The following is a 23405-nucleotide window of genomic DNA, read 5'->3' as shown; positions in this document are numbered from 1 at the left end:
TACGGTTGGTGAGAGGAACATCTCTTTGCCGTGACTGTCTCCAAGAACGATAGTCACTTCGCAGGGCAATTTGACGTCGATACCGACAGCCAGATACTTGTATCCAGTAGCAGTCAAAGGATATCTTCTTTCTAAAATACGTACTGTGGTTCTGCTACGAAAGAAAAAAAACAATTAGTTCAGAAAAACTGTGATTAAAAAAAAAAGAAATACCTATATGTCTGTTCTGTCTTCTTTTTCGTTATATTCTTTTTGCCTATTGTTCGTTTCGTTATTTTTTTTTCCTTTTTTCTATCGTGTTCCGTGATGTAATGTTTCGCTGCCGCATTGTTGAAAACTTTTCTGATCTTCGCGTCATTCGTACGTTCGATGAGACGTCGAGAGTTGTCGTCGTCGTCGGTGTGAAATCGCGTACATGTCTCTTTTACACGATGTTAATCGAATGATTCGTTCTTTCACACTGATCGCCTTCGTACTCTTGTAGTGACATATTAGTTTACTTAAAACATCGTGTTATTCGTCCAATGTATCCTCTGCTGTGTTTTCGAGTAAACTACTTGATTGGAGCAGTCGATTAAGAAGATCTTGCAATTGTCTTAGCAGTCCGTCTGCAGGACAATTTACGTTGAGTATTTTCATGTCGAAATTGTCGACATTCGTTACCGTTCTGGTGAATTCGTTGAATTTGTAATATTGACGATTTTGTAGAAAATAAAGAGAACCGTCGATATATCGGTAGGCTACAGTCGGAGATGGTGGTATTCCCGGAAATATCGATTTTAACGAGTGATATTCACTAATAGTCATGTCGCATTCATTCATTAACGCTACGCTGTCGCCATCGAAGATCACGTACGTTTGTCCTCGGTTGGTGACTAATGCTGCGTTAACGCGCATTTCTGCGGGAAAGTTTAGGTCGGAATACGTTTTCGGCCAACCATTTTTCAATTGTAAACTCGGATAATCTATCATGTAAATTTTATTATTCGCGAATATCACAATTTCTTCTGATGGCCGTTGATACACGACGATTTATTGAAACGTACGCCGGAAGAAAACGAAGATAGCCGTTGAGCGCGAGTGGTCCCTTGTACCTTTTACCATTGATGGCTATCATCCATATGCTCCTTCGATAAGTGACGAATATGTGATATTTCAACACCAGTACATTGTCCACGTATGGTAGATCGCACAGATCTTGCGTTGATGTCTTACGCGTGTCTGTAGTTACCGGTGGAGATCGTTTACTCGGTACTTCATTAGGATTTTTTCCATATAGACGTTGAATAGCTAAAATGTCCTCTATACGGAGTGTAACGGATTTATCGGTGGCGTAAGGAAACATTAGAGAATCCACGCGCGAATTGTGCGATAATCCTAATGAATGTCCGATTTCGTGCGTTAATGTGTAAAGTAAATGTAGTTTGTTTTCTGATATACTTTCGTTTAATTGTACCATATATACCAAGGTTCCGCTACGTCTACGTGTATCTCAGTGCTTTGCACGGGGTCGTTCGTAGGTGAAAACGCGTGTGCGAGCACCGGGTCCGTCGAACAAACCGGAGCAGATCGTTTCCTTGCGTCTGCTGTCAATGTATGTGTGAATTCCTCCGCGATATGATATCAAAATATCTGGATTTAACGTTTTACGTTCGAATGTTAGAGACGTGTTCGCCGCCCATATTGAGAATGCGTATGTCGCGAGTTTCAATGTATTTGCGTCCGCTAAGTGAAAGTTCCACGTAAGATGCGTTTTTTTCCATTTTACTGTAGCCGTATTTTGTTCCTGGTGTGGCATATCCGGAAGTCCACATCGAGGTTTTCGTATTTGATCTAACGTATTATCGTTCAATATACCGTTACCTGGTATTTGATAGTATTCTTGAAATAATGCGATAACCTCTTTAATTTTTTCATCCTCGATCGACGTGTGAGTAGTTACATCTGCCTCGTTTAGGTAACCGTATCTCTGCAAATATTCTATCACTTCTGTGTTTACGAGATTTTCTACCGTCGGCGTCGACGCGCATACCGTTACGGAAACGAAAGCCACAAGGTAAGCGAGAGACATCGCGGCGTACGTGCACAGCGGAAATGTACGGTTCGACTGTCAATCGCATTCTGTCGAGTATGGGGAGGGAGAGGAGTGGTATGTGTGTCTAAAATAGATATAGGAAACTGTTGTGCGAGTGAGACACAAAACGTAGCGCTTAGGCGCCACCTGTAGATGCAGACAGACGGACGGACAGTAAGATAAGAGAGTACGCACACACGTTTGAGATCGACGCTCTCGCAACGCCCGCCGTGATCACTAGCTCGGAGTAATCCTTTATCCGTGCCCGTTTCCTATCTGGTGTATGACCACCACAACATGGTGTCAGAAGTGCGTGACTACAGTTAAAGTTAAGAGGAATCGCATCCGACACGACGGAATCTAACCGCGAGCTGTGCCGTATCGTGACGAGAAAGAAACGTCGCGTATCCAAAACTGGAGGAGTCTGTAGAAATAGTGTGTGAGCGCAGGAAAATGAGCCGAGAGAGCCAGGCGCTACCGCCATCAGGTTCCGCGATCCGTGCACCAAGCGAGTTCGACTTCATGAAGCCGGACACGTGGCCGACGTGGGTGAAACGGTTCGAGAGGTACATCTCTGTAGCAAACCTCTCGAGCAGGAGCGATAAAGAAAAAATCGACCTATTGTGCTACACGATGGGCGAGAAGGCCGAAGAAATTCTTAATCGGATCCTACCGCAAATGGACGCAGGGACGACGTTTGATACAGTGAAGGGCAAACTCAAAGATCACTTCGCGCCAAAGAAGAATCTAATCTTTGAGAGATTTAAATTCAATTCAAGAGTTCAACAGCAGGACGAGAGTGTAGAATCGTTCGTCACAGCGCTACACACACTCGCCGAAAAGTGCGAGTATAGCTTATTGAAGGAGGATCTCATTAGAGACCGGTTGGTCATCGGGGTGAGAGACTCAAAAACGTCGGAACGATTACAATTAATCGCCGATCTTACATTGGAGAAGGCCGTGATAATGGCTCGTCAGGCAGAAACACAGGCTAAGCACGGGAAGCTGCTGCGTCAGAATAATGGCGGCGAATGCGGAGAAGTAAACATCTCGTAAGATCTCGCAAGGACGGGCGAGATGGCCCGCGAAGAATAACAAGAAACATGGCGTCACAGAAGGAAAAAAGAATATCAACAAAGGAGCCTCGTGCCAGAGATGCGGACTGGATCAACATACGGAAAGCGCGAGATGCCCAGCGCTTCGATCGACATGCCGCAGCTGTAAGAAGATAGGCCATTGGGACAGAGTTTGCAGAACGCGCAACATAAAGCGCCTAGCAGAAGAAGATGGCAACGTCACAAACGAAGCCAGCGAGATGGCGTTCTTGAGAGCAATAGGGCGTCGGACATCGCATGTAGATAAAGATTTTGTAGTTCGCGTAAAGATTCTTGAGCTCGCGAAAGAGGAAGAATTTCTCATAGACACGGGCGCTGACATAACTTGCATTTCGAGCGAGTCGATACCGAAAAATTTTAAGCGTAAAATTTTACCGACCGATAAAGTAGTTTTCGGGCCTGACGGGAAAAGATTATTAGTTATCGGCTATTGTAACGTGAATTTAATTAAAGACGACGCGAAATTAGAAGGCAAAATTTACGTCTTGCGCGGGTTAAAGCAAAATTTGCTGGGGAAACCGGAAATAAGGGGATTTAATTTAGTTTATGGAATAAGAAATGCTAACACCAAGCCCATTAAATCTAAAGTAAGCGTGGAAAAAGAGTTTCCAAAAGTTTTCAGGGGCCTAGGTTTATTTAGCAAGGAGTTAACTATTCACTTGAGAGAGGGGACCAAACCCTTCGCGTTAAGCGTCCCGCGGTCAGTTGCGTTACCTTTACTACCAGAATTAAAGAAAGAGTTAGACGCACTACAGAATAAGGGCGTAATCGTCCCAGTCGATTTCCCGACAGAATGGTGCAGTCCAATAGTAGTAGTTCCGAAACTAAACGGCAAGGAAATACGCATATGCGGCGACTACACGGTTCTCAATAAAAGCGTCAGGCGCGCGGTACACCCGATACCGAAGATAGACGTCGCGCTCGCAAAGTTAAAAGGATCGAAAATATTTTCTAAACTCGATGCTAAGACAGGCTATCACCAATTGAGGTTAGATAAAGAAAGTCAGAAACTGACGACGTTCATAACCCCGTTCGGAAGGTATATGCACACACGCTTGCCATATGGCGTAAACTGCGCATCAGATTATTTTGCGAAAGAGTTCACAGAAGCACTAGGCAATGTAGCAAACGTCGTCGTTGTCGTTGATGACATTTTAATATGCGGCCAAAACGTCGAGGAACATGATAAAACACTGAGAACAGTGCTCGATAGACTAGAAAGCGCCGGGATAACGCTCAACAAAGATAAGTGTATTATCGGTGTACAAGAAATAGACTTTCTGGGGCATAAAATTTCAGAATACGGAATTAGCATCTTGCCCGAGCGCGTAGATGCGATAGTGAACTTTCCGGTTCCTAAAAATAAGGAAGCGTTGCTACAATTTTTAGGCATAGTGAATTATATTAGCAAGTTCATCCCAAACAAATCTTTGTTGTTAGAACCGCTCAACTCGCTGCTAAAAGACGGAGTATCTTTTGATTGGTTTGACGAACAGGAGAGAGCATTCAGCGTAGTAAAAAAATGCGCTCGAGAAGCTCCGACGCTAGCTCACTACGATTTCGCGAAAAAAATCATTGTCCAAGCAGATGCCTCTAGCTACTGGCTAGGAGGAGTATTAATCCAAGAGGATGCGGAAGGTAATCGCGAAATAGTAGCATACGCATCGCGAACGCTCACCGCATGTGAGACACGGTATAGCCAAATCGAAAAGGAGGCATTAGCCTTAGTGTTCGCAACAGATCGTTTTAAAGACTACATCGTAGGAGTCGAGGTAACGCTCGAAACCGATCACAGGCCGCTGATTTAAATTTTATAAACGAAATTAGACGAAACAATTAGACGAGATAACTCCAAGGTTACAAGGAATGCGGATGCGTTTAATGCGTTACACGTATAGCGTGGTATACGTGCCGGGTAAACAGCTAGTGTTAGCGGACTCTCTCTCGAGAAATCCGTCAAAGAACAAAGAAAAAAGAGAGGTCGATATTTCTGAGGATCTCGATGTTTACATAAATTTTATTGTAGATAATTTACCGGCGACAAAAGATATCTTAGAGAGAATCCGCACACAACAGGAAACCGACTACGTATGTTTAAGATTGAAACAATATTGTTTATCCAAGTGGCCTTCAAAAAACAATCTGGCAGCTGGGTTATCACCCTATTATCAGCATAAAGAGGAAATCTCCCTCTGCAAGGGATATTTGTTTTTTGGCTCACGGTTAATTATACTACCTCCCTTGCAACTAGAAATACTGCAAAAGATTCATGAAGGGCACTTGGGTATAAATAAATGCAGAGACAGAGCCAGACAGTCAGTTTGGTGGATAGGCTTAAGCACACAGTTGGCGAACTTGATCGAAAACTGTCCTGCATGTATCGAGGAGAGAGGAAACAGAAAAGAACCATTTACTAGAGAAGAATTTCCAGATCGGCCGTGGTAAAAGATCGGTTTAGATTTATTTAAATGTTCCAGATGGTACTTGATCGCAACCGACTATTATTCAAGGTATTTTGAGATATGCGCGTTAAAGTCCATGACCGAGGCAGAAATAATCGAACATTGCAAAAATTTATTCGCGAGATTCGGCATCCCTGAGATAGTTCGGAGCGATTGCGGAACTCAGTTTTCCACAGAATTTAAAAAATTCGCGAATGAATATGAATTCAGACACATAACGAGCTCACCGAAATTCTCGCAAAGCAACGGCGCAGCGGAAGCAGCCGTTAAGATAGCAAAGTCTATTCTAAAAAAATGTAAAGACGCGTACTTAGGTTTGCTCGCGTACCGAACGAGCCCGCTAGAAAACGGATTTTCGCCGGCTGAATTGATGTTCTCGCGTAAAATCAGATCGCGCGTACCGGTTTTTCCACAAAACTTAGGCTCTTTTAAAGAGCACAAGCGCGTATCGTTAAAAGAAAAGGAGAGAAAGGAGAAGCAAGAGAAAACATACAACAAGCGTCACGGAGCAAAGAAACTCCCGAATCTCCGTGCAGGCGATAAGGTATGGATAATCGACATGCGTACGTATGGCGAAATTATAAAGACAGATGTAAATCCGAACTCATACATTATAAAAACCGAAAGAGGCAGCGCGGTGCGACGTACACTGAGAAAAAGAAATTGTTAACTCTACTAAATTAGCGGTCACGGGCTGTCAAGCAAATATTTTGTTAATTCAAAAATAGGTCCTGTCGAAATAAATAAGTCATTGTTCAATGTACTACTGCGTATTTGACTCAAATACATTAATATTTCGACTAACAAAATATTTGCTTGACAGCCCGTGACCGCCAATTTAGTTGAGTCAACAATTTTTTTTCTCAGTGTAATCGTTGGCATCTAGTACAGGCGCCACACAAGGGCGAGACCGTCTGTAGCGATAGTGAAACACCTATTGTTCCCGACGATATGGTGACAGAGTATCAGACCGCCGCGAGCGCGGAAGATCACGTAGACTCTCGCACAGGTAACTGTCAGGCGAGCGAGCGACCGCCAGAAAACATTCCAAACGGTTCCGCGGAGCGCGAGGCGAATAATCACGCACAAGCGAGCCAGCCATCACCGCGTAAATCCGCTAGACCAAAGAAATCGCCGAATTGGTACGGTGTAGAGTAAGAATCATGTTATAACTGTAATACAGCAACATGCCTTTAATAAAAAAAGGGAAGGTGTTGTGCGAGTGAGACACAAAACGTAGCGCTTAGGCGCCACCTGTAGATGCAGACAGACGGACGGACAGTAAGATAAGAGAGTACGCGGTACACACACGTTTGAGATCGACGCTCTCGCAACGCCCGCCGTGATCACTAGCTCGGAGTAATCCTTTATCCGTGCCCGTTTCCTATCTGGTGTATGACCACAACAGAAACGAATCAGTAGGAGTGTCAATAAACGTAGTAAAGTTCGTTTCAAATAACGTTTATTTTGTGAAGCATACATTAAAAATACTCAGCCTGTAATATCGTCAAAATCGTTATCTTTATTGTTAGACAATTTTACGAACGACATTTGTCAATGGATTGTACTCTATTACTCTGTCATGAATAATTAGGCAATAGGCCGTGGTGCACGGTGGAATGTTTTTTCTACATTCGAATTCGATACGAATGTCCACGGTTGCGCTTTTTACAGATTCGTTTTGACGAGAGCAATCGATCACCACGAGTGGCACGGACGAAATAAATTGCGCGAGTGATAACAAAGTTTCGTTTCTTTCGTAGCCGTAGTACGAGTTCGCAAATTTTCATACATGTCGTATAGTATTGCGACTTTATTACGTTCGAAATCCACATTCATATCATCGTATGGAAAAAAATCGGAGTTCAAAAAGAGTTTCACGTTGACGAGCGCGCACGCGTCGAAACGAGTAATATCCTGAGAGAGTACGTTTTGCTTTCCAGTTTGAAGCGAAAGGATCACGTATCGTGGTTTTTCCAAATGCGACGTTGTCTTCACAGCCCACGAATGCTTCGTCGTGCTCTGAAGTAGAGGAAACTCGTACAAATCCCAAGATCGAAATCCCATGCTGAGATATCGTCCGTTTTCCAACGTTCGCAAGAGTGATAATTTGTTTACGTCGTTCAGTATCACGTGCGGCATCTTCCATTGCACTTTTGATAATGTGAGTGTAAATTCCTCGTTGTCGCTAGTGATAACGCAATTGTTGTCGTTACGCGCACGTATCAGGACGAGTTCATGTCGGGCGTTTATCACTATACGTTTGTAGTCCTCACAAAATCCAAGAAGTGTGTTGAACGGTACACAGAAGTTAAACTCTTCAGATGCTGTTATTGGTCGATCGAGCAAAGAGTCTAGAGAAAATGCAATTTTCCATCCTGCATTCTCTAACGTTTTATTTCTTTCAGCTGTCAACGAAATGTAATTTTTAATAGTGCTTGTAATACCGACGTTTCTGTTTCTGTCAATTTCAACTCCGTTTAATTCGTAACGAATCTCGTCGAACATGAATGCGACGCAGTTATTCGTCAGTTTCGGTGGTTGGTTGGTACTTCCTTCCTTCTTTTTTATGACGAATTTTCCCTCGATGTAGAGCGAACTTTCGCACGGTAACGTGTAGAGAACCTGATGTTATTGGTATTCGTATTTTATCGGTGTATCCGAATGTAGTGTTAGCGTACGGATTGTAAGTGTGAGTCTCTATTTTAACGATGCGATCGTCGAAGATTGGAGCACCTCCGATCTTCAGGATGTCACGATTCATTTCTCACGACGAATCCGAGGGACCGTAGAAAGGCGACGTTTCTCGAGTTTAATCGACCTCCTCTTCTTTGTTTTTTCGTTCGATCGTATCGATTTTTGAATGGCTTCCACAATGTCGATGTTTGCGATACGTTCACTCCGTCGTACGAATCGTTCAGGACGAGCATCTTCCACCCTCGAACATAGTTTTCCTAGCGTTTACGTCGTATATGATATCTCTTTGCCGCGAAAGTCGATCAACTGTCCGTTTTGATCCACTACACTTATCGAGTGTAAAACGGACAGTTATATCGGTAATGTTTCGTGCGATGACCGGGAGATAAATGACGTGCGCCGGAGTAACGGATGGTTTATACCCTGGAGGAACGTTCGCCGCGAATTCGTGTATTGTGTGTACCGGTCTGTCGTTGTTGTACGCACCCAAGGCACAGTATACAGTAGCGCAACTCTATTCATTATGTGAAGCCAAAATCGTAACGCGCATGCGCAAGTTGAGACATTACATACGGTAACGCCATCTGAACTTTTCTCTCACTTATTCTTTGTGTTTTCGTTTTCGGTCTTTTTCTTAACCGTTGAAGTGTTTGTGTAGCAATTGGTGGTAACGGCAGTATTAAGTTCGTATGCTTTTATTCGTCAGTGATGTCCTGTAAATTGTTGTAGATATTGATAGCGAAGTGAAAAAAAGTAAAGTGAAGTGGATTATTGTGAAGTGAAGTGCAGTGAAGTAAAATAAAGTGAAGTCAAGTGATATTTATCTATACATAAGCATGTTTAAAATCGCATATTATCGATTTTGTATGTAAACTGCGTATAGATTTTATAATAAACAATTTCTTAATTTTTCTATATGTTTTCTTTTTTTCTTTCCAGACTATAGATTGAGTATAATTACAGTAAGATCTAGTAAAAAAAACTTAAAAAATAAAAAAATGCGTATATAGATACATTATAAACTTTTTATCATATTAAAATAAAGTTCATCATGTTCTGTAATTATAAATTTGTGTATTCTCTCTTTATATGTAAATATACATACAAACATGATACACACACATACACATATATGTAAATGTATATATACATTTATAAATTACAATATATTAAATTAATTAAAAAACATTTTTAACTCAATTCACAATTTAATTACGGCTGATGATGACTCTGTAAAGTTGAAATATTCCGTATATCAGTGTTATATTATTATAATAAATTTATATATACATATATCTAACAACCAGTATAGTTCAACTGTCTTAACCTGGGACGTTTATTAATTTTAATTTATAAATTACATATATATTATATAATTTAATTTTATACTTTTTTATAATCAGATTTCTTTAATGTTTCAATAAATTAAACAGCGATTTAATTTACGATTAAATTTTAAGCCAGGACAACAATCCATTATGATTTGTTAATTTCTGATAGCTTAATTTTTAATATCTTCAAATCTCATGTAGACATCGCTTTAGAAAGATATTATTTGGACTATAGACAGTCTACGGTTCGGACAGGATAGAAGAAATACAGTAACATAAAACATAACGGAAGAATCAGTCAATCAGAATTAAGAGTTAAAAAGAATTCCGATGGTGTGTGCGACAACCTAAGAGAGTAAGTGAGAGAAAAGATCAGATGGCGTTACCGTATGTAATGTCTCAACTTGCGCATGCGCGCTACAATTTTGGCTTCACCAACATCAAAGGTGCCGACAGAGAGTTGCGCTACTGTATACTGTGCCCAAGGTAATGTTACACTCAACGCGAATTATATTCACGTTCATAATTTTAACCGGTTCGTCCGATACGTGCCACTTGTTCGGTCGTAACATACGAGACGAAAAGCCCAATAATGAACCGATACTGTTCGCTTTGGAAAAATCCAATAGATATTCACACTTGATCTCACTTCTCATGGTGTTTTCGTTCGCGCGAAGAATCAATACAGATTTCGCTCGTTCCATAATTTTTTCATCCTCGAATATTAGATCTATCTCGTCTAATTCTTCGAGATCGTCATTGTTGATAGTACTCGGTAGTGTATTGTGAACTATAGCGGTCCTCAGATACTTTTCGATATCGTTCAATTCGTACGAACCTACGGGAATCGTGATCGTAATGTCGTCGGTGTCGAAGTGGAATTTATTATTCGAGGAGGTGACGTTTGATATCGTGTTGTACGTTTCGAAATTCGTAAGACCCAATTCGTATTCGCTATCGCTCAAGTCCAAAGCGGGGAAGTAATTCGCCGCGAGGACACTGTTTTTTCTCATTAGTGAGAGAGTCAATGACATGATCGTAGCGCGAAGGCCACCGCTGAACTGTTCGGATTGTAGTGCGATCTATCACACGAGGACTTTTTTCCTCTTCCAATCGATCTCCCAGAGAAACCGTAGACACAACTAACCGCAAATGCTTTGATCGTACGACTGATACGATCGCCTGTTGTATGCAATGTTACCTCCGAGATATTGTTCCACTTCTTTCGGTGGTCTCAGATTACCGAAACCGTCGAAGTAGACAGATTCGTTTCCCCTCTTCGCGTAAGCGACCCAGTGTGTACCGGGGGCTGTCGAATCGTCGAGATACACGATACCGCTCTCGTTACGACGTGGTTTCGCGGGCATCGCATCGCGCATGAATACACCTCTGAAGAATGGCAATTTTAAAAGATACGCCGAACGACGCAATTGCTCGTTCGTCGTGATGCCGGAGATCGGTAATCTAAGATCCTCTACCGTTTTCTTCCATGATGTTTTTTTTTTATCCTCTTCGTTCTCTTCCTCACGCGACCTCCACGTTTGTGTGGCGCAATGTACAGACCGCGACCCTCCATCGCGCGATTGTGACATTGTAATTCCTCGAGTTGTCGTCGAGCGGCTTTTCGATCGCCCACTGCTTTCGCCACGCTAGCTGCTCCACCGATCAAAGATCCGAGCGCACCCAACACCGGTAAAATTGGCAGGATACCACCGCGTTTCGCTACAGATAAAATCCTCGTTCTCTTTGACTGTTTTCTTTTTCTCACACCCATGCCCAATTTTGACTTTGCCTTCATGGCTGCCCACACGGCGGTCGCGACGGCTTTCTCACCGAACGTCGAATCGTTTGCTGTAATACGCTGTTTTGCTTTCTCGGCGAGAGCTCGATCAGCACTGTGCCGACTGACGAGGTCTTTGTTTTGCGAATACGCGATATCGTGTTCGCGACAAGCCGCGTCTAATTGATTGATGCCTCGATCGCCGCAAGCTAATCGTTTCGCGAGACGTGTACCAGTTCCGCAAAATTGGTATCCAGGAATGTGTAATTCAAATTGAAGCGCGTTTATCGTCGCGTTCAGTAAACCTGCGTCGTGCGCAGGTATCATTCCAACGCGTCTTTTTTGCATATCAACGCGACATTGGGGACAATTCTTGATAAGAGGCGGTGGACCGTCTATTTGCGTTTGTTGATTCGGAAGATTATAATGCTCGAAACACATACGACAACGTATCACTTCAGTATCGGATTTTATATGATCGGGTAATCGATCCCACAATTCCTCTATATAATTTTCAAAATCTCGCAGAAAGACGATACTTGGTATGTATTGCAGTTGTTCGGCTGTAAATGCGAGAATGTCACGTTTGTTCGTTATCAGAATGAACATTTTTTTTCTTTTTTTTTCGTTGAATGATCACTCGTCACAATAAATGATAAACTGTATGAAAGGCTCGTCTGTTCGCGGTATAAATAGCACGTGAATCTCCCGTGTCGCATCGAAGTTCGCGCACGCGCGTCAAAAGAGCGACAAATGCGATTCGTGCGACAATCTCGAACGATAGGAGTATCGAATCTCGATCGAAAGACGCGACTGATGTCGAGTGAAATGGTCAGAGAATTGCAGACACGGTCCTGCACTACCTAGTTCGATTCGTTGCATCATTTGCGGACCTTCCAATTGCGGTAAAACGAATATGTTGCTAAGCCTGATCGAGAGTCCACATGGTTTACGTTTCGAAAACGTTTACGTTTACTCGAAATCCTTGTTTCAACCTAAATATCGATATCTCGAAGAGCTGCTGAAATCGATCGATGATATCGGTTACTATGCTTTTTCTAATAATGATGACGTATTCTAATAATTATTCCTCCTAGCGATGCGCTTCCAAACTCGATTTTCGTATTCGACGACGTAGCCTGCGACAAGCAAAATACTATCAGGGAATACTTCGTTATGGGTCGACATGCGAGTATCGATTGTTTTTATCTCTGTCAAACATATGCGAAAATACCAAAGCATCTTATACGCGACAATGCAAATTTGCTAATTCTATTCAAACAAGATGGCACTAATCTGAAACACATTTATAACGATCACGTGAATACCGATATGTCGTACGAGAAATTTTGTACACTGTGTTCTCTATGTTGGCAACGCAAATACGGTTTCGTGGTTATAGACAAGGACAATGCATTACAGAACGGCAGGTATAGACGTGGCTTCGACGATTTCGCGATTCTGTAAGTTGTACAGTGTTTATTGTGACATCGCGACGGTATGGACGAAACGAAGAACATCACCGAACGCGAAAGAACCGCAAAATTGATCGCGAAAACACGTGCGTCGATTCGTAAGAAACATAGAGCGTTGAAAACAGGCATAATGGAGAGCGAAATTGCTCTGGAGAAAAGATTCAAACCGATCGTAGAATCGTTGAGACAAATTGTTGATATCACCGAGCGAGATAATTCGTCGAAAATTACGGATATCGTGAAAAGTGAAAAAACGTCGAAAGGTAAACGTAGGCACAGTGACAACGACAATGACGACGATAATGATGTTGATGATGCAATTTCCAGAAAAAGTAAACAAAATCGATCTCCGTTAAAAGGACAGTCGTCGAACGTTATGTCACAGTCGATAGATTCGCAACTTCATGTTCCCTCGATACAGGATGAGGACGTTTTCGAAACCTCCAACGATGCTGATCCATCTCTCGAAACGTCTGTCAGAGAAGTTTTAAGGACACCTCAAGGTCGCGATAGATTAAATAGTCAACTAGGACCATTAGGACACATATACATCAATGCTCTTCTGAGTGGCGACAAGAGAAATGAAATCGATCACGTATACGGTGTTTATTTCGATGAGAAGGGTACAATGTTGGGTGATAAAAAATTCAATGTTGAAACAGACGATAGCATGATAATCGATGGAAACAGATATAAAGGTACACGAGGTTTGTACGAGTTAATTTTCAAGAGACTTCCCGATGACGACATTTACACCGAGAACGATAAGCAAACATACAAGAGTATACTGTTGACAACTAATGCTCACAGACGTCGCCATAATGCTGAAATGCCTGTCAAAAGTAACAAAGGATACAAATATAAGCACATTATCGGTCCACTCGTATCTGCGCACAGAACTATGAGTTTGGGTGCAGGTGTGCCTACGACTATAAGAGTAACCGACAACAAAGTCGATTACGTTCATTGTGACGATCCGAATGAGTTAGTGGACCGTCTTCAGTTGCTCGATGCCTCCCGTAGCGCTGGCAATAACGCTCAACGAAATTCTATCAATAATTGAGGTGCTTCGCGAGACCGGATTTATCATAAATTGATAATGATATGTCGAAGTCTGGAAAGCGCGATAAAATTAAAAAGTGATTAACGTGGAAAATGCAGTAACTGTAATTAAAAAGTAAGTGTAATTTAAAAAACACGCATGAAGCTTGCGTAATGTCATAACGGCAGGAGATGAGTGTCGAGAAACGGAGACTCGTGGAGGAGCTTCACGCACCCGCGCGGAGAAATTTTCAGCGACGGCGAGTTATTGTGCGCGGTCGTGACGATTTATGGCAAGCAGATGTGGTTGAGATGCGCCCTTATGCGCGATCGAATAAAGGTTGTAATTACATTTTGACTGTTATCGATGCTTTGAGTAAGTACGCGTGGGCATTACCACTCAAAACCAAGAGCGGAAGCGACGTAACAGCGGCGTTATCCAAAATATTTTGCGAGGACAAACGATACCCGCCGAATCTGCAGACGGATCAAGGAAAGGAATTCTACAACGCCACCGTGCAGAAACTTTTGCAGAAATACAACGTAAATCACTATTCTACGTATTCGGTAATGAAAGCGTCGGTAGTGGAACGATTCAACCGTACTCTCAAAAATAACATGTGGAAAGTATTCACGTTGAACGGCACGTACAAATGGATCGACGAATTGCCGCGTCTACTGTCAAATTATAATCGTCGTAGATATCGAACCATTGCAATGCGCCCGATAGACGTTACACTTCCCGTTGCAAAACGTTTCTTGTCGACGGTGTACAGTCACGTGAAAATTGCTCCTTCGATGAAATTCAAGAAAGGCGAACCAGTACGTATTAGTAAATTCAAAACGATTTTTGAAAAAGTATACACACCAAATTGGTCCACCGAGATCTTTTACATCGCCAAAGCGCAACGTACGAATCCTGCAACGTATCTGCTGAGAGATTATCGAGGAAAGTCGATATCCGGTGGTTTTTACGAATATACGAATATCAACGAGTGTCCAATCCGAACGTCTATCTTGTAGAGAAAGTATTACACAAACGAGGCAACGAAGTATACGTGAAATGGTTAGGCATGAACACTTCATATAATTCATGGATAAATAAAGCTGATGTTTTGTAAAGTGTGCATTTATTGAATAATAAAATACAGTACATACACATACATTACATGAGGAATTGTTTTTTTTTAATAATATATCCAATAAGTCGTTTTTGTAAAGTGTGCATTTATTGAATAATAAAATACAGTACATACGTTACATAAGCAATTGTTTTGCAATATGTCCAATAAGTTTTGTTTACATAACGATATAATAACTTGTAAGAATCACACAATAAAAATTTATGGGTATTTTTATAAGTGTGTCAGAGGCATATAATATTCGTGCAATTTTAACGCATCTTACATAAAGATATAATATTATGCGAGAATCACAAAATAAAAACGCATGTTAATGAATAAAAGGTATGCGAGAATCACGAAATAAAAACGCATGTTAATTAATAAAAGGGTATTTTATAAGTGTATTCAAACATATGAAACGCATGTTAATATAAGGGTATTATAACGCATATTAATATAAAGGTATTGTAACGCATGTTAATGTAAGGGTATTTTGTAGTGTGTTCTAGGGATTTGGTATTTTATAATGTCCCCAGGGTAGAGTTCCGATTAAATTTGGTAAGATGTATCGTTTATCATCGTATGAAATAAGAGCAAGTTTAGTTTCAGAAATCGTGTACACCTCATGCAACGACGATTGTATGCGCGATTGACGCCTCGATTGTTCGTTCGCGTCAAGCAAACATTGAATATAATCGTCAAACGTTATCGTAACGCGGAATACCGTATACATTATCCTCAGGGTAATCGCTCGTGTCGAATTTCGTGATATTACACTTCATATCCTCGTATACGTTGTCGCACGTCAACAAATATATCAAACTGTCTGTGTCAGTGTACATGATCATGCAATTGTCGCGATACAATGGCAACATGTACTCGTAATGAAATTCATACAAACGAATCTTGGACGAGAATACACATACCAACGTATATCGGTTTATTCAACATTACCTCGAGTTTACGTAATTCAACGGCTACCAGATTTTCAGAAAAGATACTCCTACTGCAAAAATTCGGTTTCACTAGCATCGCTTCTAAACCGTATCTTCCGTTCCAGTATGTTATAAGTCGTACGTCTTTATAATCGCGCACATTTTCCATTGTTTTTCCGAATACAGCATTGTTCATCAATTTGTAAAGATTCCGTTCGAAATCGTTATTCGAGAGCATTCTAAATCGCGTATTTAACTCTATATATCCTCGAAGCCATCTAGATTGCGCAAATTTTAATATCCGATGAATTTTCGTCACGACCAAACCATGTCGAATGCATTGCTGTAAATTGCAATAGTGAATGACATAACGCTCCTTAGCGTGCAGCGTAGCTAGAAGTTTTTCGTAACGTTTTCCTCCAATAGGTATTTCCTTCGTAGGACAGAACGGTAGATCAACATGAGAGTCGTGCAACAAGTTCGGATATGCAAGATCGATCTCTAAAATATAACCGATGTCAGATTCTATCGGTACCGACATTACGTTAAAACTGTCGACATTATGGATCCATTAAAATTTTCTGAATGGTAATGGTTCCATCATCGCCCAACCGTATAGATTATTAATATCGCAGTATATAAGATATGTAGAGGGTTGCGAAGGGTCATATGACGATAGGTACGCATTATTAGCATGCGCATATCTATTCGAACATTGGCTTAAACTACCGCGTATGCCGCGCTCTACAAATAACACTATATCGATATCGGTAAGTGTTTGGGTATCTAATCAGAGAAAACCTGATGTATCGAACTAGGATAATCAGTTGTAGTTATTTAGTTTGCGAAGCGTTCACGTGTGACTCACAAATCGCAAATTCCGAGATTCGGCGATTTCCGGACGAATCTAACCACTTGTGTCTGCGGCGCTGAATCGCACGGTCGTATGTACGTTTAAAGGAAACTCTCGATTTCCAACCCACGTGCCGCTCGAGTAACGTGGTCCGCGAAATTGTTAGAAGGTCTCTCAAGCCTTTTGCAGTTCGACGGAAAGTGCATTCGATAATAAAATTAATCAGGCGGTCATTCACACAATCTCTCAAACGAAAGTTTAAACAATAAGTTATTGTATTCTTCACGTTCAGAAATCCAATACAACATGTATTTGGCACTCTAAATAAAGTGTATAGTATTATTATTACGTTTCAAGTGTGTTTTCCTTATTTGGACCTGAGCTCACAAAAAAGGCTCGGGAACGTGCTGTAGAATTTCGAAAGCAGTCCCGATAGCAAAACATATGGCGATCCTGCCAGGATACATTTAAAGGAGAAATTTAAAATCAAAAGTGGTGCGATTAAAGTTGCACACGGCGAATTGATCGCATTTTCGACACACACAATATAGTGGACCTTGGACTATTCGTGAAATTTTGGAGTTCGAAAGTTCCATTGTCTCTATTAAACTCTTGCTTTCGTGAGGAATGCCGCGACGAGAGGGGATCGGCAGCAGTGTGCCGCAGCACCAGTGATCCAATCAAATCGTCACGTGTGTTGCCGAGACCCACCCATCACAATTCGTGAAGAGAGTGGAAATTAGAATCAAAACGACAACGCGAGTGTTTACATCGACGCGCTGCCGCAAGTGATTATACGTATCAATTTCGATAGCAAGAAATACGTCTGTAGTTTACGACGATAAACCGGCTCATTTTCCCTGTGAAATATCTGCGTGCAGACGCAAACAGACAATAACATTCGCATCAGAACGAACTAAAGACGCCTTTACTAGTTTACATCACACGTCGAAACGGAACTAGAGAATCGTATCATCGAACAGGAGACAAGATTTGCATCTCTTAATCGAGTAATTTTGTCAATGGTAGATCTTGACGAAAGGCCAAAACTCCAGTCACGTCTGGATTATTTGGACAGAAACTGGAAATGCTGCATTAAGCTTCATGTGGAGATTCGGCAACTGGACACTAGATCCACCAGCCAGTATCTACAAGACGCAGTTTATGATTCAATGGAGCTGTTATATCTTGATGCGGTTGCAGAGGCAAAGTTGAAATTGTTCGGCCCTCCGATCCAAATAATTCCAAATGCCAGTCAACAACCACTAGGCGGAGTCGGCGTTATTCCAGAAGCTCGGTCTCCGGCTGCTAATAGAGTTAAGGTACAGCATGTAGTGTTACCGAGATTTTCTGGTGCGTATAAAGAATGGCCCTCATTTTCCGACTACTTTAATTCACTCTTTCAAAATGATGGTTATGACGATCTTCAAAGGTTTCATTATTTAAAGTCATGTTTGGATGGTGAGGCTTCGCAACTTTTGAAAAATATTACAATTACTGCAGCTAATTTTACACTAGCTTGGAACAGACTTCAAAGTCGATATGCGAACGAACGCTCGATTCTAAACGCGCATATAAATCAACTATTTTCTGTCAAATCCATGAATAATTGTTCAACTATTTTATTACGTCGAGTTGTAGATCAAATAACAGAATCGGTCGATGCGATTAAAAATATCGGGCGTCCGTATGAACAATTATTCGACGATATATTAATATTTATGACACTTCAAAAGGTTGATCGAACAACACGGGAAGCGTGGGAACTCCACGCGCATAAAACGGAATATTATAAGAATTTCCAATCATTAATAGACTTTATGAATAAACGTCTTCGTGCTTTCGAAGCTGCGGGTTCCCATCCTGACCGAGCTGTTACGAATGAAAATGCAGAGTTCAAAAGTTCAAACACATTTCGCAGAAGCCTCCCCACCTCAGTGCTCCCTATGCACGGAAACGCACTACCTGCATAAATGTAAATTATTTATATCAAAATCAATTGATGAACGCAACAAATATGCGTGAAAAAATAAAGTATGTTTAAATTGTTTAACTACAACGCACGTAGGAAAAGCGTGCTCTAGCAAACATTTGTGCTACACATGCGGGAAGCGTCATCATACTCTTCTCCATAGAATCTCGGAATCGAAGGAAAATCCGAAAGAAGTGACAAGCTCCCAATCTAATGGTGATATTCCGAGTACGTCTCGAGATTCCAGAGATTCAACAGTTGATGAAACGTTCGTAAATTCACATTTCTCAATTGAATCAAAATATAGTCAAGTAGTATTATCAACAGCGTGGGTGCTTGTCACTTCCGCTAAAGATCGAATTTTCAAAATCAGAGCACTTCTAGACTCTGGATCGACGCATACATTCATAACAAAAGAACTCGCAAATGCGTTAGGTGCAAAGACGTTCCCAATATCAGCTTCCATCAGTGTAGTTGGCGGAACATCTTCTAAGCGTATCGAACGTATCATGCCTGTTACAATATCGCCTGTCAGACAAACAGAGCCGAGATTACCTACGGATGCTTTAATAGTTGATAGTTTAACGTCTTATACACCTCGGTTTCATCGTCCAATAGCAGATTGGGAACATCTTCGCAATTTAGACTATGCAGATGAACGTCCCACCGATAATACAAAAATTCATGCGTTAATCGGTGCAGATATTTATCCTTATGTGCTGCGCAATGGAATACGTCGCGGACGGACTGGGGAACCAGTAGCTATAAATACAATATTTGGCTGGGTTATTCTCGGTGCTCTTGGCAATCCATCATCTCAGATAGAAGTGATTCATACTAATCATGCTCATTCTGTGCAGTATGATCATTTAAGTAAATTGATTTCGCGCTTCTGGGAAGTTGAAGAGGTAGAATCCTTTCACCCCATGTCAGAAGAAGACGTACAATGTGAAACGTACTTCCGTCAAACCCATTCGCGGACCTCAGACGGACGATACGTAGTACGCATCCCTTTCAGAAACCCTCCTCCTCTCAATATTGGAGATACGCGGTATCGAGCAGAACGTATCTTACTCGCGATGGAAAAGCGATTATCGCAGCGGCCGCAAGAGCGAGATGAATACGACAAATTTCTTCATGAGTATCAATCGCTTGGTCATATGCGACTCGCATCGACCCTTAAACCTCGCAAGCAGATCGTCTATTTACCACATCATCATGTGATTAAAGAATCCAGTTCTACTACAAAATTACGAGTTGTATTTAATGGATCAGCACCGTCATCGAACAAGATCTCTTTAAACGATCTTCAGATGACTGGGCCAAAGCTTCAAGCAGATCTACCATTATTGCTCACCAGTTGGAGGATTCATCGATATGTGTATTGCGCAGATATCGAGAAAATGTACAGGCAAATACTAGTGCATGAAGCAGATATCGACTATCAGCGTATACTCTATCGAACTTCCACCTCAGAGGAAATGTCGGAATTTCAATTACTTACTGTTACCTATGGAACTGCAAGTGCTCCCTTCCTAGCGTTGCGAGTTCTTCAGCAACTTGCACAAGACGAAGGTGACAAGTATCCATATGGAAAATCAGTTGTGTTAAACAATACGTTTGTCGACGACTGTCTTTTTGGCTCGGACACTATCGAGATGACTCAACGCATTCGTGATCAGCTGATAGGTCTTCTCCAACAAGGTAAATTTGAATTGAGGAAGTGGGTAAGTAATTCATCAGAATTACTTGACGATATTGTTGAAAGTAATTTTGGGCTCGCTTGTAGCAAAAAACTACAGCCAGACGATTCATTAAAAATACTCGGTATTGCTTGGTGTCCGTCATCAGACGAATATAAATTCACAGTGCATTGTGAGCCTCTGTCAGACCAACAATACACAAAGCGCTCAATTTTATCCATTATTGCGAGATTGTACGATCCTTTAGGATGGATATCACCCATTATTATCACCGCAAAGATTATCATGCAATCTTTATGGTCCCACTGTCTTGATTGGGACTCACCTCTTCCAGGACGTTTATTACGTGAATGGTCCGAATTCTATCACTCTCTATTCCTTGTCAATAATATTGTACTGCCTCGGTGGATAGGCACTACATCTACCACGGTTCAGACAGAATTACATGGATTCTCAGACGCTTCAAATAAAGCGTATGCAGCTGTAATATATGTTCGTATTATTAATCAAAACGGAGAATGCCATTCTGCTCTGTTAATGAGCAAAACTAGAGTTGCACCTATAAAGCGTCTATCTACCCCACGGTTGGAACTATGTGGTGCAATTCTGTTGGCTCGCCTGATCTCGAAGTTAAGTTCATTGCAGGAATTCAAAGAAACCCTTAGGTTCTGTTGGACTGATGCCGGAGTTGTTTTAGCATGGCTCAAGGTCCAATCATCTCATTGGAAAACCTTTGTCGCCAATCGTGTGGCAGAGGTGCATACTTTATTACCAGAAGTTAATTGGCGATATATACCTGGATCAGAAAATCCGGCAGACTTAGCATCTAGAGGAATGAAACCAGAGCAGCTTTTGACTTCATCTCTGTGGTGGCACGGACCATCCTGGTTAAATCAAACGTCATCTGAATGGCCTGCATATGAGCCACGAGATTTCGACGCGGCCGAGGCAGAGAGACAGCCAACAGCATTAGCGTCGACAATCAGTATTGACTATGAAAATGATGTAGCATCTCGTTTTTCGGATTGGTTACGTCTATTGCGTATCACGGTTCGTATTTTACTACTATCACCTCACTATCCATTCAGGCATAACCAGTTGGGGTCACTCATAGGAGCTGTAGAAATTCGATTCGCCCAAAACAGATGGGTATCGATCTATCAAGCAGCATATTTCCCTGAAGACATCGCTCTGCTTGAATCTAATCGTCCTTCCTCAGATGGATTTCGCCACTTAAAGCCACACCAAAAGCTCTCATCAAGAAGCCTCTTTTACGTCGGCTCAATCCATTTTTGGATAATGATAGCCTGTTGCGCGTTGGAGGCAGACTATCACAAAGCTCACTGCCAATGGCAGCCAAGCATCCATTTATTTTAAAGAAAAGCCATATCGCTCGACTTATCGTCATGCATCCACATCAGTGTAGTCTTCATGGAGGTATCTCACACACATTGAGTACCTTACGAGAAACGTTCTGGGTAATACAGGCGAGAAAGATAGTCAAATTTATTGTAAATAATTGCGTAGTTTGTGCTAGAATGCGAGCAGAGGCTCCCACTCAAATTATGGGTTCTTTACCATCTGTCCGTGTCGAGATTCCGGGGTTTGCGTTCGAGAATTGTGGCGTGGATTATGCCGGGCCATTCCATGTCAAAATGTCAGGTGGCAGAGGTGCGCGATCGCAGCTTTCTTATGTTTCCATATTTGTCTGCTTGGCATCGAGAGCAGTACATTTAGAATTAGTGACCGCTTATACTACGAAGGCATTCATTGCGGCATTACAGCGATTTTCTTCACGGCGTGGGTTGCCAAGATGTATGTACAGCGATCATGGGCGTAATTTTAAGGGAGCGGACAGAGATTTGCGCGAAGCGTTTCAATCTGCAATTATTGATCCTACCTTCCATGCGCGCTTGGCAGGTGATCAAATTAGCTGGTCCTTTATTCCACCAGCGGCACCGCATTTTGGAGGAGTGTGGGAGTCAGCAGTGAAAAGCATGAAACATCATATTAAGCGGGTTTTAATTACTAGCACTCCTACATTTGAAGAGTTTAGTACACTACTGTGTAGAATCGAGGCTTGCCTAAATTCGCGGCCTTTAGCACCTTTGAGTGAAGATGTAGAAAGTCTTGATACTCTGACTCCAGCGCATTTTTTGATAGGCAGATCCATGAGTGCGGTGCCGCAAGAAACAATGTATGACGTACCAAGTAATCGACTATCACGCTGGCAATTATGGCAGCAAATATTTGAATCCTTTTGGCGACAATGGGTGGATGATTATGTTCGCTCGTGTCAGCACCGCTCCAAATGGCAAAATCGCTCGTCCAACATAAAACTTGGACAAATTGTTTTATTAAGGAGCAATGATCTTCCACCCACAAAATGGAAGTTAGCTAGGGTAGTACAATGTCATCCTGGAAATGACGGTCTCACACGCGTTGTGACAGTCAAAACAGCCGAAAGGATGTATCAACGACCTATTTCAAAATTGGCCCTCCTGCCAATTGACTTTGAACAAGCATGAAATACTAAATTCTCCGCCCAGTGTTCCCAATCAGTGAGGATTCTCCAGGATGGCTAGATAGATTTAAGGTTCTTTAGAATTAATATTATATATATAAGTACCGATACCCAAGAAACTTCTTAGCGACTTGTACGTCGCAAGGCGGGGGCTATGTTTGGGTATCTAATCAGAGAAAACCTGATGTATCGAACTAGGATAATCAGTTGTAGTTATTTAGTTTGCGAAGCGTTCACGTGTGACTCACAAATCGCAAATTCCGAGATTCGGCGATTTCCGGACGAATCTAACCACTTGTGTCTGCGGCGCTGAATCGCA

The 23405-nt window shown here is 41.8% G+C and overlaps 4 protein-coding genes across 4 annotated transcripts; 3 read left to right on the top strand and 1 right to left on the bottom strand.

Annotated features, from left to right (window-relative positions):
- Positions 1–513: 513 nt before the first annotated feature.
- Positions 514–2071, bottom strand: LOC108781694 (matrix metalloproteinase-24-like). Its single transcript, XM_018549749.1, has 3 exons — positions 1561–2071; positions 1102–1377; positions 514–965 (listed from the first exon to the last, which is right to left on the bottom strand). Exons 1-3 carry the CDS (start codon positions 2069–2071, stop codon positions 514–516), a joined length of 1239 nt encoding a protein of 412 aa, XP_018405251.1.
- A 2984-nt stretch (positions 2072–5055) lies between these two features.
- On the top strand, positions 5056–5634 carry LOC108781693 (uncharacterized protein K02A2.6-like). The gene has a single exon (XM_018549748.1). It carries the CDS (start codon positions 5056–5058, stop codon positions 5632–5634), a length of 579 nt encoding a protein of 192 aa, XP_018405250.1.
- A 93-nt stretch (positions 5635–5727) lies between these two features.
- LOC108781692 (uncharacterized protein K02A2.6-like) lies at positions 5728–6809 on the top strand. Its single transcript, XM_018549747.1, has 2 exons — positions 5728–6195; positions 6519–6809. The coding sequence occupies exons 1-2, from the start codon at positions 5728–5730 to the stop codon at positions 6807–6809; spliced, it is 759 nt and encodes a 252-aa protein (XP_018405249.1).
- Positions 6810–17909: 11100 nt separating this feature from the next.
- Positions 17910–23090, top strand: LOC108781691 (uncharacterized). The gene is made up of 3 exons (XM_018549746.1): positions 17910–18348; positions 18956–21665; positions 21782–23090. The coding sequence occupies exons 1-3, from the start codon at positions 17910–17912 to the stop codon at positions 23088–23090; spliced, it is 4458 nt and encodes a 1485-aa protein (XP_018405248.1).
- Positions 23091–23405: the final 315 nt, after the last annotated feature.

This window comes from Cyphomyrmex costatus, unplaced genomic scaffold (assembly GCF_001594065.2).
Source record: "Cyphomyrmex costatus isolate MS0001 unplaced genomic scaffold, Ccosl1.0 scaffold879, whole genome shotgun sequence".
Lineage (NCBI taxonomy): Eukaryota > Metazoa > Arthropoda > Insecta > Hymenoptera > Formicidae > Cyphomyrmex > Cyphomyrmex costatus.
The sequence above is the reverse complement of the archived record's forward strand: the minus strand, read 5'-3'. Positions and strand labels throughout refer to the sequence as shown.